The following is a 16,559-nucleotide window of genomic DNA, read 5'->3' as shown; positions in this document are numbered from 1 at the left end:
TTTGCTGAAAACTCATAACATAAATATATCTCTTGATGTAAGTAACCAGCTGGGACAAATCTCCCTCTTTTAAATATTGGAGGGGGACATATCCCCTGGATATCCCCCCAAAAAAAAAAAAAATTCTACGCCTATACACAGCAGAGACAGCCGTACCTGTTGTTATACGCCATGTTGTCGAAGATTTCTCGGCTGGTGAAGTGATATTCTCTGCCAGACTCCTCGTATCCTTTTGGTGCTCTTGTGGTGTCTGTTTGATAAGGAAAATATGTATATGTTATTGTTTCTCTTTGAGATTATCGTACAAACTGATCCACCCAAACAAAAGCAAAAAAACACTTTCAGGAGGAAGGAAATTTGGGTCATTTATAGAGCTCTCACAATCCTAAATTGTTGCCATACAATTAATTGTCTCAGAAATAATTGCGATTAACAATATAATTATCTCTTTCAGTCAAATGTATTACTTTTTTTAAACAAATTAAAGTTTTGAATTAATCCTAGGATATATCTTTATCTTTATATCACCGTCATGTGACCGAGATAATGTAATAACACAAATACACAGCCTATATATATAAGTAAACAACGCCTCTTTATTATCATAAAACATATTTTCTAACTGTAACCCCCCCCCCCCCTTGTTATTTTTGTTGCTATGAACATGTTTAGGGTCAAGTTCCAACAACTGAAATAATAATAAAAATATATAGTCTGACCAATAATCACTTATATAATTACAATTTGGCACATTTAAAGAAAATCAACAAATACCAGTCATACGCCTAAAGACCTTTGCTAATGTTAGCAATTAATAAATAAAGAAACCGCGATTATTTAAAAAAAAATTGTAATAATTGGGTAACACTTTATTTTAAGACGCTTGTAATAAGCTGTAATTAATAGTAATTAGACACTTATAAGGCCTTTATAAGATGCTTATAAACATTAATAAATTCATATAAGTGGTAATTAAAGCACACTTAACACATTTAGTATTGTTTACAAGACACTTATAGGCTGTTATTACAAACTTGTTAATAGTTCATATACCTGTCATAAACATTAATAAGTATATATATATATATATCATTAATTAAGACTTTATAAGTGTTAATTAAAGCACAATTAACACATTTAGAATTGTTTATAAGAAACTTATAGGTTATTAGAAACGTGGTAATGTTCATATACCTTTAAAATATAAACATTAAAATACAATAAAACAGATTTTATAAAGGTTCATTACAGAGTAATTAACAAATGTATTATTTCTTATTAGCACCTTTATAAGCACACAAGAAACTTGGCTGGATTGCGACTTGTACTTACGAGGTACAGCGCCCTGGAAGATGTTGGGGTTCATTTCAATCAAGCGCCTCCGAAGTTTATTCACGCCCACACCGGACGGACCTGAGAAAAGAAGTCAAACTTTGTCATAACCAGACAAACAGTCACCTCCTACAAAATATGGCTTCTCAGGGTGTAACGCCGTTTGCTTAAAGCTACATTGTGCAAGAATTTCTCCCATCTAGCGGTGAAATTGTATATGACAACCAACTGAATATTACTTTCTAGCCCCTCCCATTCCGATCCCGTTTTAACTGCTACGGTGGCCGAAGCCGAAATTAGCTCGTAGTATCTCCACTGTTTACACGCAGCTGTTCTAGCCATTTCAATATTAACTTCGGTCTTGTTGCTTTGCCTGTCGCGTTGTCATTTTAATTCTCTTTTTCCCTCCCGGCTGGCATTCATTACGGTGCCACTGAGTGTAAAAGCGCGAAAGGCGGAGGTATGTTCCTCTTTGGCTAAGGTATTTTAAAGATGGAGGCGCAACATGCCAGCCGTCATTCGAGCGACTCGTCTGTATGTATTCTGAATGGCCGATTCTACACTTATGAGAATACTTTGATTAGTTGGTGGACGTTATTACACATGACTGACCACATATTTGTGAAAGAACAAAGTTTTTTTTTGCTAAGAATCAACTCAAAAAATGACACAATGTAGGTTTAATGATGGTCTAGTACCGAAACGGTGCCAGCTATTACATTTATTTTTTGGCAAGTTAAACAGTGTGCGGGAGTTTCCTTGCAATAAACATACGTTTACCTAATGTTCACCTTCAGACAAACAACAAAATCAGATGAAATTACACTGCAAGACCAAAACTTCTATCTTCTATTTGACACATTAAAATGAAAGGGAAACAAACTACCATCATCTTTAATTTGCTTCATTGTTTTCTCAGATCTCTGAAAATGTATTTACTTAATTTAAGTATTTGTCTTTCTCCAAATGTGTGTTTTAATCATTTATATTCCTGTGTGTTTTTCAGAGGAAAATCTGGAACACTTCAGGACTTTTATTTTGAAGCTCAGAAACTGGAAAACTTCCGGACTTTTATTTTGAAGCTCAGCAACTGATCTGCACCGGAAGCTGTAGTCTTCACTGCGCAATAACTTCACACTTTGAAGACGCTGGCGTCTAGCAGAAACGTGTGTTAGTAGAGTCTATTAAGATGTGTTGAGAGAGAGGTAAAATGTGTAAAGTCCAGATGCTGAGAGCGTTGGTGAAGCAGCGACTAACTGCGGCTGCTGAAGAGATATTTGGGCTGTTTGAAAGAACGATAGCAGAGTACGAGGAGCAACTTTGTCGTTCAAAAGAGAACGAGCGACAACGGGAGCTACTGGACGCTGTTTCCAACCCCCAGCGTCGGTTACACAGAGCAGGTTTGTTCATTAGCTAAACCCTATGGCTGAAACTTCAGTTTATCTTTCTCTCCTTCCTGTGTAGTCCAGTCATTTTAAGCCAAAATGGGGGTCAACCTAGGCCAAATTGCAACAGAAGCAAACTCACCTGATTTTGTATCCTCAGTATGTCCTGAGTAAGGAAAAAAAGCCCCTAAGAATCCCATTAGGTTAAAGTTTCCAAAAAGACCCAGACATAGCCTATTCATTCTTTTTCTCACGTGAATAGGGTAAACATTTTAACCTTTAGATATCACCATGAAAATTACTGAGTTGATTACTTCCATCAAGACAAACAAAAAATGTATTACACGTTTTTTGAAATTGTTTGTTAACATGGGCAAACGGTGCATAATCTAATTACCTATGTGCTAATTTGCATAAATACCACAACAGATCTAAACATTAGGTATAGCCAGGTGAAATATTTTGTTGACATCTAACAGTAAAATACTTAATGTTAAGGTCTGAATGGAACCCATTTAGGCTACCCATGAACATTAATACATAGAGGCAGGAAGAACTTTAAACCAGCCTTTATTAATTATTATTGCAGAGATGGGGTGAGTCTGAGGAAAGAACAGGAAACAAGGGTAAAGAGAATGCAGAAGACAAAATGTAGGTAAAATAAAAACAATCAAATTACGTACACCCTACTAGAGAATGGCTGGTTTAAAGTACTTCCTCCTGCCTCTGTGTATTAATGCTTATGGGTAGCCTAAATGGGTTCCATTCATACCTTAAAGGGATATTTCACCGTTGGAAAGATGAATATATCTTTAAATTGGGTCACTTATGTAGTAGAAATGTGAACATTTTTTAGAAAATGGTGGCTTCTAGGCCGAGAAAAGCCAGAAAATGTGTTTTTGGCTCATGTGGATGAAAGACACCAAATCCCAGAATGCACTTGCTTCGCTGCTTTAGCGTCTACTCCCAAGCCACGCCTACCGTTACAAACAGACAGACAGTGAGACAGTCAACTCAACTCCAGTGTGTTTTATTGTCATTTCAACCATATACACAAAACAACGTTTCACCGTGGCTCAATTGGTTACGCAATTAAAATATATAAAAACGACATATAAAAATGACATACGAAACAGGCTACATTTAGTGCACACACATGATATGCTCCGTAAAGTTCAGCTAACACATAGCTACTAGCATTAGCGCTTGGTGGGCTGTATCACCGAGTATAAAAATTTGCGTGGAATATATTTAGGACGGAATCGCCACTTTAAGATTTACCGTATTTTCGTTTTTGGGTCAATTGGCCTTTTGAATGGGAGAGCTAGGGGCACTTTTATGCTAGCCTCAAAATCGCTATTTTTAAACCACTAAGAAGGCTCGACACAACATGAGACTTTGCTCCAAGTCTCACCAGGGGCTCTACACATGAGCGAAAGCGTTGACGACATTGTTTGTGTTCACAGAGTTTACTAAAAAAGGTTTTGAGCAACTCACGTTAGCAGTCGTTGTTTACGCTATCCGCCATTTTCCCAGTCCAAAATAGGCGATCTCCGAATGCGAATGAACGGACTCCATAGGAGGAAATGTCATTCTTATATGAGGCTCCTTTCTCAACTACAAGGTCAATATTGTGTTTCACTAACGACAAAACAACTAATTATCCGTGCATTTATATGGAACTAAGCTTTTGGAGCTTTCCATCTTTACTCTCCTCCCTCGACTATTTCTGACTGGCTCGATAGACGGCGACCGGAAGAACAACAGCTACAGTGAGTCGCTCAAAACCTTTCTTTTTAGTAACTCTGGGTACACAAACAATGTCGTCAACGCTTTCGCTCATGTGTAGAGCCCCTGGTGATACTTGGAGCAAAGTCTCATGTTGTGTCGAGCCTTCTTAGTGTTTTAAAAATAGCTATTTTGAGGCTAGCATAAAAGTGCCCCTAGCACTCCCATTCAAAAGGCCATTTGACCGAAAAACAAAAATACGGTAAATCTTAAAAAGTGGCGATTCCGTCCTAAATATGCTTTTAAACGAAAGTTTGACTCCTGTACATTCACAAAAAGACCCTAGGTTGCATTTTGGCGAGAGTTAACCCTTTAACCGTCACAAACTCCACCAGCAGTTAGCAGTTAGTTGGCTACAAGCACCCCCATTTCTGCACCAGTCCGTGTTAACACAGCCCACCTCCACTGGCTAGTCTTACCCGACGACAGAGCAGCCGGCCTGGTAGCTGGATAGTCCGATACAGAAATCGTTTCCACAACAACAAAAACACAGCAGTCTCTGAACTCACGTTGGGAGTTTCGTTGAAGTTGGATGTAGTCCAGTTTGTTGTCTAATGAGCGGACACTTGCAAGCAGGATTGATGGAACAGGTGGCTGACTAGCGTTAGTTTTCCACCCGCAAACTCGTTCAATGTTCCCCGCTGATGATGTCCCTTCACCGGCCAGAGGCTTTGAGCAGCACCGCTGGTCTCCATAGCAGGCGGGTGAAGCTCACGTAGTGTGTCAAGTATTCCGTTTGTAATAAAGTGTCCTGCATATTCTCCGATCTGTACCAATGTATCCCGGTGGTACACGTGTGCGGTAGTTTGAATGCACATAATAGTTTGAATGCACATAATTGTTGTTCTAAAATTTCCTTCGGGATGAATAAATCTATCTTCTAAGCTGAGAAGCCACTAAGCTACGCGAGGATTCAAGAAGGCCCAGAGGCCAGAGAAAAATCTGACTCCAATAATCTCTCTCTCTAACTCCCCGTGTATCCGTTGATAACCTAAAAGATCAGAAACCTTAAAGACTCACTGAGACGATAGAATAGAGTTAACACTTCTTTAGTAACAGCATTTTAAAGTTCCATTGTGTACTGTTTTGAGTTGATTCTTAGCAAAAACCCCTTTGTTCTTTCACAAATGTACTCATTCATGTGTAATAACTTCCACCAACTAATCAAAGTATTCTCGTAAGCGTAGAATCTGCCATTTAGAATCATTCAGAATACATACGACGAAAATGTGACGTGAGCAACCTGTCTGAAAGTTGGAAGTCTTCTGGTAGCTGTGCCAAGAGAAATCTCAATCATTCCCAATCTAGCAGAGACGGAGAGCGTAGGTATATGTAAGGAGATAACATAGACACAGGCTAATTATTGATCACTAAAATGATAGTTAACATTAGTAATTAAACTTAAACAGCTAATGGAAGTCGAAACTGCCTGCAAGCTTCTCCTGTACTATACGGTAATTCCTCTACTATGAGACAGTAAGTCTCGTGGTTATGACCCAATCGTTAGCCTATTTTTATAAAAACGTCTGCTACGGAGCCATAACGTGAGGTACAAGGTAATGGAGCCTTTTGTACGTTGTCGTGTTTCTTTAGAAATAAACAACGGACAAATAGTCTTTAAACTCTTCAGATGTAAAGTTATTCGCTGTCAAAGTGACGTCAAAATAAATGGCAGTCAATGGAATGTGTAGGAGTTAAAACGCGCTCGGAATGGGGGGGGGGCTAGAAAGTAATTTATTTATATATATATATATATATATATATATACACACACACACACACACACACACACACACACACACACACACAAGAGATATATCCAAGTTATATATATATCTCAAATAATATGTCTAAAATAATAGAAATATCTCAACAGCGACCAGATTTCTGGGACAAAATCTGGGGACAGTTTCAGCTCAGAAGCGTAAATGCCTCCAAACCAGGTGATGTTTTTATCTGTGTAAACTGGCTAAGCAATTTACAAAAATGTCTGTGCTGACATAAATAGTTTACATGAGAATACATTATAATTTTGCCCCAAAGTTGGAGACCATGTAGAAATTTTGTTGCAATTTCAAAACCAGATTACCCGGGAACCGCTTGTTGTACTGATGCATGTGTTAATTGTTTCGCAAACCATTTGTTACAGCAACTGACGCTAATATCGTTGGAAAGCTTAGATTCTGGTCGTTCACGTGATATCCGTGTATGATATGTATGCTGTCTGTGTAACGAGTACACCGCTACTTTAGTTGAACCTGGACTTGAGATTTTAACATTGGTCATTTCAAAAATAAAATAGCCTTTCGGATTTGTAGGTTCTTAGGCCTACTGTACTTTTCTTTTGTGACTTCACTCTCCCTTAGTTTCTCACTCTCTTCTCACTGCCCTTTCTTGCTCTCATCTATTTCACTCGTCTTCTAGGGGTGGAACGCTACATGTATTCGTATTGAAACGGTACGGGCGTCACGGTTCGGTGCATGAATTTACACGGAGAATACACGGTATAAAAATAAATAAAACTCGGGCGCAAATTAATTAATGTAATGCGGAACTAATGTAATGCGCAACTACTGTTAGATACGCGGGTTCTGGGGACACCTAATCTGTAGCCCAGCCTTAGCTCTGAAGCTAACCGAGCTCCGCCCCGCCTATGTATGCAGTTTTTTGTCAGGTCGACGGTCCAGTGAGCGAGTCAGAGATAGCAGCGCTAAAAGGATGAGTATGGCGAGTGGTGGCGACCCACAAGGGTTCCCCGCCGGCCTCTTAAGATCGCAAGTTTGGGAAAACTTCAAGACTGTATGGCTGCGGCCTCCCGTGTCATGCCCGCTCGTCTCATGCCCACCCGCCTAGTGCCGTCCCCGCCTCGAAAACTTCGGGTCAGTTACAGTAGTACAGGCGAGAGAGTGGTGGATAAGACGAGGACTGAGTGTTGGCGTTGTTCAGCAGTTGTCGGGTATGTGAGTGGAAATATGGAATCAGAGGAGCATATTAAACGGATATGGAAATACGCATATCCAACGCCATCACCCAGCTGTACCAATCGCTGGAACGAGACAAAATAAAACTGTCCAACTTCTCCTCCCTACAGTGCTTAACCAGCCTTTAGATAAACAAATAGGGCCCAAAAAAAATCACTGAAGCAATCGGAATTTACATATTATCTTCAACGCCCCCTTATTCACTCGTATTTGCTGTATGTACTTGAACCTCGTTACAACATGCCATCCCGTCCACATATGTTGTTATTATTCAATGTAATTTGCACTTTCATAAATAAGAGATGCTCATTATATAGCTGATTGTCTTATTTTGTTTTACAAATTACAGATGGAGTCTGGAGATGATGTGGGGTACTTATTGTTCACTGTTTACATCTCACTTTACACACTTCAGGCTTCTGCATTTTTGTTTTGCTTTTCCCTCCATTGTACCGAACCGTGATGTCTGAACCGAACCGTGACTTATGTGTACCGTTCCACCGCTATCGTCTTCCTGTCCAGTCTTCCACATGTCCTTAACTTTCCACTCTCCCTACAAGGACCAAAGCAGAACAATCATACTGATTTTGTGAACTAATTACTGTTAGTCCTCAATTCCTGCTAAATAAATAGCATGTTAATTATGTTAAACAATGACATTTCAGAATCGCCCCACACATAATTGATTCACTTCACTGTTATTCGAAAGCTTGCTTAGTACTCAACGCATATCTGTTAGCGATATTGTACTACTCACACTAGTCAGCGCTAGCTGGCTGAATTAATGAATTAATGAATGGATGGATGAAAGAAGCCCACTGTAGCTGTCTTGCAAAGGGCAAAGATTATTCTTACCGCGCTGCCAGAAACTTCCAGCAAATTTGAGATTTGCTCTGCAATTCAGTCTGGCCAAGAGCCCATTCAAGCCCATTTCCAATTTTTCCAAATCGAGGCACCAGTCACAACCGTTGAGGCGGGCTTTACACGATGACGATTGCGCAGCAACGGCAAGCAGCTTTTAGTTTACATTCAACATGACGGCCACCGAAGCTGCTACGTCACCCGGATCGTTGGTCTGATTGGTTGAAGGACTATCCAATTGCGCCCAGAGGCATTTGAGCGGCGTCCGTTGGCGACGCCCCTTTGGAAATGAGCTGTGAATGAACCTTGCCCAGAACCACTCTCAGTTACAGCTGAGAAGGTCTGGTGTCAACCAGGCTAAGAAATATGGGCATCTAGAACATCTCTGAGCTAGCAGCACTTGCTCTGGCTGTCTTGAGCCTGCGCGTGTAGGGTGCGCAACTATACGTTTGGTCATTGTTTTCTTTCTTTCATTCCAATTTCAGTCACAGTAAAAACCGGGGACAGGTAACCGAAACCGGGGACGTCTGGTATCCCTACGCTAGAAGTACTGATTATTTACATGTAGTCTGGTGGGTTTGGTGATGGTGATTTCGGGGATGTTATCTAAACTTAGCACAAAAAGTTAATTTGTGTTTGGTAGATTATTTCAATGCTTTTTGGCAATAAATCTTATACCGTTGGAAAGCCTGTTTAGTTCCCTTTCAAATGGTGCCCCTTTTGTAAGGAACATGCATTTGTGGGATGAGCAGCAGCACTGAGTATGTGGGTTGCGCCCATGAAAAATTTTGCCAAATCTTCTCTGCCAATGCCAAACAGCTTATTCTGCCATTCACTCGTTTGGTGTTTGGTGGATTGGATGATTGAAGTTTGAAGAAACAAGACATATTGGCAATTTAACAACGTATTCATTTCACAAACAGGAGCCTCAGTAGCGTGTGGAAGAACCATACACAGCCACAACAGCCTGGCACCTCCTCCTCATGCTGGTCACACACTGCTGTGGGATGACATCCCATTCTTCAACCAGCATTTGTCGCAAGTCAGCCAACGTGGTTGTGTTGGTCACTCTGGCACGAACAGCACGCCCACGCTGATCCCACAAGTGTTCAATGGGGTTGAGGTCAGGACTGCTGGCAGGCCATTCCATCCTCTCCACTCCCACATTCTGGAGGTAGTCTCTGATAAACCCCGCCCTGTGGGGGCGAGCGTTGTCATCTTGGAGGATAGAGTTCGGTCCCAGACTGTGGAGATATGGGATTGCCACTGGTTGCAGAATCTCATCTCTATATCTCTCTGCATTGAGATTGCCTCCAATGATGACAAGCCTCATTTTTCCAGTGAGGGAGATGCCGCCCCACACCAGGCTGGTGACCAGCATGAGGAGGAGGTGCTAGGCTGTTGTGGCTGTGTATGGTTCTTCCACACACTACTGAGGCTCCTGTTTGTAAAATGAATACATTCTTATATTGCCAATATATCTTGTTTCTTCAAACTAAAATCATCCAATCCACCAAACGAGTCAATGGCAGAATAAGCTGTTTGGTATTGGCAGAGAAGATTTGGCAAATTTTTCATGGGCGCAAACCACATACTCAGCGCTGCTGCTCATCACAAATGCATGTTCCTTACAAATGGGGCACCATTTGAAAGGGAACTAAACGGGCCTTCCAACGGTATAAGATTTATTGCCAGAAAGTATTGTCACCACAGAGAAATAATCTACCAAACACAAATTTCCTTTTAGATAAACAAATGAAAGTCAACAGTACATTTTTTTTTTAGCAATAGTTTGCTTTTATCAAAAGCATCATGTGTCTTACATTACAAGCCAGGATCTAATGTTAGTGTCTCTTCTCTGTCCTCACTCACAGAAAGAGTCTTTGGATCAGAATAAAATCTGTTTTAGCCTGATGTTACTACTGTGAGTCCGTTCAGCTTTACAGATATCACACACAGGAGGGCCCTAATATGTCAGTCAACAGCCTTTCCAACAGTTTTCCAAGGCTGAAAAGGAAGACTAGTAGTGTAGATGTAACCTAAGTAACTGACTGAGCAACCAGTATTTCTTTATAACAATCACAATCCAGGTGATAAGATACAGTTCCACAACATTTCTCTGTATGTGTTTCCTGCAGATGTTGGGCAGCTGTTGGTGGTTAAAGAAGAGGTTCCCCCTGAGCAGCAGGAGTGTAGCTCCAGTGTGGACCAGCAGGAGCCAGAGCCCCCCCCACACATTAAAGAGGAACAGGAGGAACCGTGGAGCAGTCAGGAGGGAGAGCAGCTTCCAGGACTGGAGGAGGCTGATATCACCAAGTTCCCATTCACTCCTGTCCCTGTGAAGAGTGAAGATGATGAAGAGGAAGCTCAGTCCTCACAGCTTCATCAAAGACAAACTCAACACATGGAAACAGAAGCTGATGGAGAGGACTGTGGAGGACCAGAACCAGCCACGAGCTCACATCCACGTTTACAACCAGAGACTGAAGACCAGACTGGAGACTCTTCTGATCCTGAGACTGATGACAGTGCTGATTGGAAGGAGACCAGAGAACCTCAGTCAGCTTTAAACTCTCTGAAACATGATTCAACGTGTAAGAAACCATTCAGCTGCTCTGAATGTGGAAAATTTTTTAGCTTGAAGTCAAACCTGAAGATCCACATGAGAACTCACACAGGAGAGAAGCCTTTCAGCTGCAGTGTTTGTAAGAAATCGTTTAAAGGAAGTGGAGGTTTACAGTACCACATGAAAACTCACACAGGTGAAAAGCCTTTCAGCTGCTCTGAGTGTGATAAAGCTTTCACTGTAAGTGGAACCCTGAAGAAACACATGAGGACTCACACAGGAGAGAAGCCTTTCAGCTGCAGTGTTTGTAACAAAAGATTTGCCCGGCGTTCTCACGTCAAAACACATAAATGTGTTGGTCAGATGGAAACAGAAGCTGATGGAGAGTACTGTGGAGGACCAGAACCAGCCACGAGCTCACATCCACATCCACGTTTACAACCAGAGACTGAAGACCAGACTGGAGACTCTTCTGATCCTGAGACTGATGACAGTGCTGATTGGAAGGAGACCAGAGAACCTCAGTCAGCTTTAAACTCTCTGAAACATGATTCAGCATGTAAGAAACCATTCAGCTGCTCTGAGTGTGGCAACAGATTTGGCAACAAGGCACACCTGAAGATACACATGAGAACTCACACAGGTGAGAACCCTTTTAGCTGCTCAGTTTTTTAAGAAATCTTTCACAGAGAGAGGAAGTTTACGGTCACACATGGCAGTCCACACAGGAGAGTAAAGATTCAGCTGCAGTGTTTGTAAAAAAAAGATTTGCCTGGCGTTCTCACGTCAAAACATTCACTCAGTAACGATATGACGATAGGACGTATGTAAATATGCATTTTTTTCATGAGCTCTATTTGAATCTAAGGTCTTTAGGCCGTCGCCAAAACCACCAGACTCCATGTAAATAAACGGTCATTTTATCATCGTAAAACACACTTCATTCAAAGTGGACAAAAACAAAACTATCAAAAGCCGTCTTGGTTCATCTGTCCACTGTTCCAACAATCACCACTCTGGTTTGGTTGAAATAAACCCTTAATTCACCCATTTACATGTGGAAATAGACTAAAAGTACTGATTATTTACATGGAGTCTGGTGGGTTTGGTGATGGGGATTTCAGGGATGTTATCTAGATAAACAAACGTCAACAGTAACGTTTCTATTTAGCAACAGTTTGCTTTTATCAAAAGATCATATGTCTTACATTACAAGCCAGGATCTAATGTTAGTGTCTCTTCTCTGTCCTCACTCACAGAAAGAGTCTTTGGATCAGAATAAAATCTGTTTTAGCCTGATGTTACTACTGTGAGTCCGTTCAGCTTTACAGATATCACACACAGGAGGGCCCTAATATGTCAGTCAACAGCCTTTCCAACAGTTTTCCAAGGCTGAAAAGGAAGACTAGTAGTGTAGATGTAACCTAAGTAACTGACTGAGCAACCAGTATTTCTTTATAACAATCACAATCCAGGTGATAAGATACAGTTCCACAACATTTCTCTGTATGTGATTCCTGCAGATGTTGGGCAGCTGTTGGTGGTTAAAGAAGAGGTTCCCCCTGAGCAGCAGGAGTGTAGCTCCAGTGTGGACCAGCAGGAGCCAGAGCCCCCCCCACACATTAAAGAGGAACAGGACGAACCGTGGAGCAGTCAGGAGGGAGAGCAGCTTCCAGGACTGGAGGAGGCTGATATCACCAAGTTCCCATTCACTCCTGTCCCTGTGAAGAGTGAAGATGATGAAGAGGAAGCTCAGTCCTCACAGCTTCATCAAAGACAAACTCAACACATGGAAACAGAAGCTGATGGAGAGGACTGTGGAGGACCAGAACCAGCCAGGAACTCACATCCACTTTTACAACCAGAGACTGAAGACCAGACTGGAGACTCTTCTGATCCTGAGACTGATGACAGTGCTGATTGGAAGGAGACCAGAGAACCTCAGTCAGCTTTAAACCCTCTGAAACATGATTCAACGTTTAAGAAACCATTCAGCTGCTCTGAGTGTGGGAAAATATTTGCCAACAAGGCACACCTGAAGATACACATGAGAACTCACACAGGTGAGAAGCCTTTCAGCTGCAGTTTTTGTAAGAAATCTTTTACAGTAAATGGAAGTTTACGGTCACACATGAGAACTCACACAGGAGAGAAGCCTTTCAGCTGCAGTGTTTGTAAGAAATCTTTTAGAGTAAGTGGAGGTTTACAGTACCACATGAAAACTCACACAGGTGAAAAACCTTTCAGCTGCTCTGAGTGTGATAAAGCTTTCACTGTAAGTGGAACCCTGAAGAAACACATGAGAACTCACACAGGAGAGAAGCCTTTCAGCTGCAGTGTTTGTAAGAAATCTTTTACACAGGGTGGACATTTACGGTCACACATGGCAGTCCACACAGGAGTGAAAATATTCAGCTGCAGTGTTTGTAACAGAACATTTGCCCGGCGTTCTGATGTCAAAACACATAAATGTGTTGGTCCGATGGAAACGGAAGCTGATAGAGAGGACTGTGGAGGACCAGAACTAGCCACGAGCTCACATCCACAACCAGAGACTGAAGACCAGACTGGAGACTCTTCTGATCCTGAGACCGATGACATGGAGTAACGTTTGTGACTTTAAGTCTGAGCAAAACTTCTTAAGTATCAAACAAAACTCTTTATGTATCAACATCTACAGTATATAGAAGACATTATATTGTGTGGTAGGAAAGAGTACACTCTTATTTTAAATATTTTATTAGATATTGTTTTGTCTTGTAATGTCTGTCATATAATCAAGAAATCAGACAAATGTAACCACCCGATATTTTATACGGCCCACATATATATTCACTTCTTTCTAAGTAACGTGTGTTTAGCAAGATTCACTAATAATCATGTATCAATATGGGAGTTTATTCAATACACATTGGGTTCATGTTTTAATTTTGTGTGTCATGTTTAAGCACAATTTAGGCCCAGCGGTCTCGGAGAGGAGACTTTTCTCTCTGTGTCAGGGAGACAGGAAGTGTAGGTTGAAAGCTATCGTTAAGGGAGATGTGAGGGAGTTAGCATAGGGAAGTTAGCCTAGCAAGGTGTTTCCTGTCAGGGAGCGGAGGAGTTTTCTCTTTGAAGCAAAGCTGAGATGGACATATTATGATCTGTAGAAAACTATAAAAAGTCACTTGTGCATTGCTATGTTCCAAGGTAATATGATCAGTGACACCAAAATGATTAAGGTCTTTTGACATGTATAGTGTATCCTATGCCAGCATCCTTATTTAGGCCACGGTAAAGCAATATAATTGTTTGATATGACCGGTGTGGTACACCAGGACATGCTGAGTACCCTCCAGGATGAAATAAAGTGAAATCATTTGAAGTACATCTGTTGACTAGCATGTACGTTAGTAGTTATTGTCTGGGTCACAACGGTCCTAGGTGTACTTAAGAAAAGGAAGATGAGAGGACTGTTAGAAGTAAAAAATATCACCAGTTCAGCGGTCAGTTGATGTGTCCGAGGCAGCTCGGTTTGTTTGTTAAAATGTAACAAATAAATCAACAGTCTTTGGGGTCTTCATGGTGTCCTCGCTTAGAAATAAAATGGATAAAAAGGCCATTGGACTGTTTGCCGTGGTCATTTGATGGGTACGCAACAAAATGGCGCTTGTTGATAGCCCCCAAAAATATTTAAAAAAAAACAAACAAAAAAAACTCAGCGGCCCGCTAACGTTAGACCCAGCCCGCTGTTCAGCTCATTCTCTGTAACCGATACAGCATCAAAGCGCGTTAGATGGCTGCTAACTCCGCCTTAACGTTCCCCCCTCGACACATCGTTCACAGAAAACAAGCCGAATGAAGCCGTCACTCGGGGGCGATAGTAATGTGCTTTCTGTGGATGGAGCATGAAGCTTATTTGACTCATTCAGCGGCTGGCACTCTGACTCGTAGTGTAACTGCTCCACGGCTCAATGGCCTTTCTATTCATTTTGTCTGACAATTACTTCTGTACCGTAAGAACTTCACTTCTAATTTTATAAATAGGCCCTAGTAGTTTAAATAACTAGTGTACACACACACACACACACACACACACATAAATCACGCTGTATGGTCCGTGCCTCCACGTACCTACGTACGTAGCCACGGCGTAGATTGTAACGCAGAAGCATAAATCACGCTTAAGCCTTATAATGGTGGGGAAAACCCTGTGTTGTGCAGCCCTGGTTAAAATGCAGCATTACCGTACCTAAGAGGGCGATGAGGCGGTGTGCGTCCTGCGGGTGGCGCTGGTAGCGCACCACCTCCTCGTAGGGGCAGTTGAGGGCCTTGTGGCAGCTGCTGGGGCAGCGGGTGTAGCAGGACGGCTGGATGGTGCTGTGAGAACGCCGCCGACACAGACGCATGCTGCGCCTGAAGCCCACTGAGACCAAATCAAAAGTTAACGTTATTGTGTGAATCTTTGAGCAATGATAAATGCAGCACTCGTGCAAACCCTTATATAGAACATAATTGATATAAACCACTTGTGATGTGCAGATTTCGGTGCAGGATAGAGTCACATTGTTGCAGAGATTTCAGACAAGCGGTGGAAGAAGTATTCAGATCCTTTATTTAAGTAAAAGTACTAACACCACACTGTTAAATGTCAGTGTCTGCAAGATACTTATTTGCAAGTCTTCTGTTTGTCATAAGTAGGGTTGGGTATCGTTAGGGTTTTTTCCCCGATACTGGTGTTAAAACGATACTTTTAAAACGGTGCCTGAACCGAAATATATATATTTATAATGTATATAATATAAATTATTAAAAAAAGGAGCACAAAACGACAGCTTGTTTATTGCTAAGGCCATATGGTCAAAATTAAATGATTGATTAATAATGTAATGACAATAACTTATAACAATGACTTATTTCACCAGTAAATTGCTGGTAAATGACATAAACAAGCACCAGATGGGAAACGGGTATTTTACAATAACTTTGAATTCAACACAAGGCTGGCGAGTTTCAAGTGAACGCACCGTCTGTGTTGTTTTTCCGACAACGGCAGCTGCAGACTGTTACGTCCCAGTGTTGGAATCCTCTACAGGGAAATACAGTCACACTTTACACCGCTTAACATAAGCTGTCAGCATTTTAACCATTGTGTTTAATCCAGCTAGTAGCTAACGGTAACGTAGCGTCCCGTGCAGCGATGCTTCTGAAATAAAAAAAAAGTCAGGCTCCGAAATGAGGCACTGAAATTTTCATTCTTATTCGGTCTCATTACTACCGTTTACGTCAGAACCGGTGCCCTATTGGCCCGCGTTTCGGTACCCAACCCTACTCCTAAGTATGTCTTTTGGGTCTTATATTTGCAGCTCTTTTAACAGAAAGTATCGATTTGATGTGAGAATAATAAGAGATGATCAACGAAGCTTCGATCCCAAATTATCCTTTTTTTAAATCTTATTTTTTTTCCAGTGGAAGTTCATAATCTCGGTTTCCTGCAGTGCTGGAAGAAGTATTCAGATCCTTTACTTAAGTATAAGTACTAATCCAACTAATTAACTAACTAACTAATCCACACTGTAGAAATATTCTGTTACAAGTAAAAGACCTGCATTGAAAATGTTACTTAAATATAAGTCTGTAAGTATCATCAGGAAAATGTAGTTAAAG

General features: G+C 41.3%; 1 protein-coding gene and 1 long non-coding RNA gene across 2 annotated transcripts in view; one reads left to right on the top strand and one right to left on the bottom strand.

Annotated features, from left to right (window-relative positions):
• mpp4b (membrane protein, palmitoylated 4b (MAGUK p55 subfamily member 4)) overlaps positions 1 to 16,559 on the bottom strand; it is a 48,589-nt gene that overhangs the window by 4,762 nt on the left and 27,268 nt on the right. Inside the window, exons 17-19 of the mRNA XM_035998444.1 lie at positions 15,145 to 15,318; positions 1,333 to 1,413; positions 157 to 250 (exon numbers count right to left, since the gene is read on the bottom strand). Coding sequence (XP_035854337.1) covers positions 157 to 250; positions 1,333 to 1,413; positions 15,145 to 15,318 — 349 coding nt within the window. The remainder of the gene's footprint in view (positions 1 to 156; positions 251 to 1,332; positions 1,414 to 15,144; positions 15,319 to 16,559) is intronic.
• LOC116066754 lies at positions 12,862 to 14,282 on the top strand. The gene is made up of 2 exons (XR_004896578.1): positions 12,862 to 12,976; positions 13,061 to 14,282. It is a non-coding gene; the product is annotated as an uncharacterized LOC116066754 (long non-coding RNA).

This window comes from Sander lucioperca, chromosome 24, assembly GCF_008315115.2.
Source record: "Sander lucioperca isolate FBNREF2018 chromosome 24, SLUC_FBN_1.2, whole genome shotgun sequence".
Taxonomy (NCBI): domain Eukaryota; kingdom Metazoa; phylum Chordata; class Actinopteri; order Perciformes; family Percidae; genus Sander; species Sander lucioperca.
The sequence above is the reverse complement of the archived record's forward strand: the minus strand, read 5'-3'. Positions and strand labels throughout refer to the sequence as shown.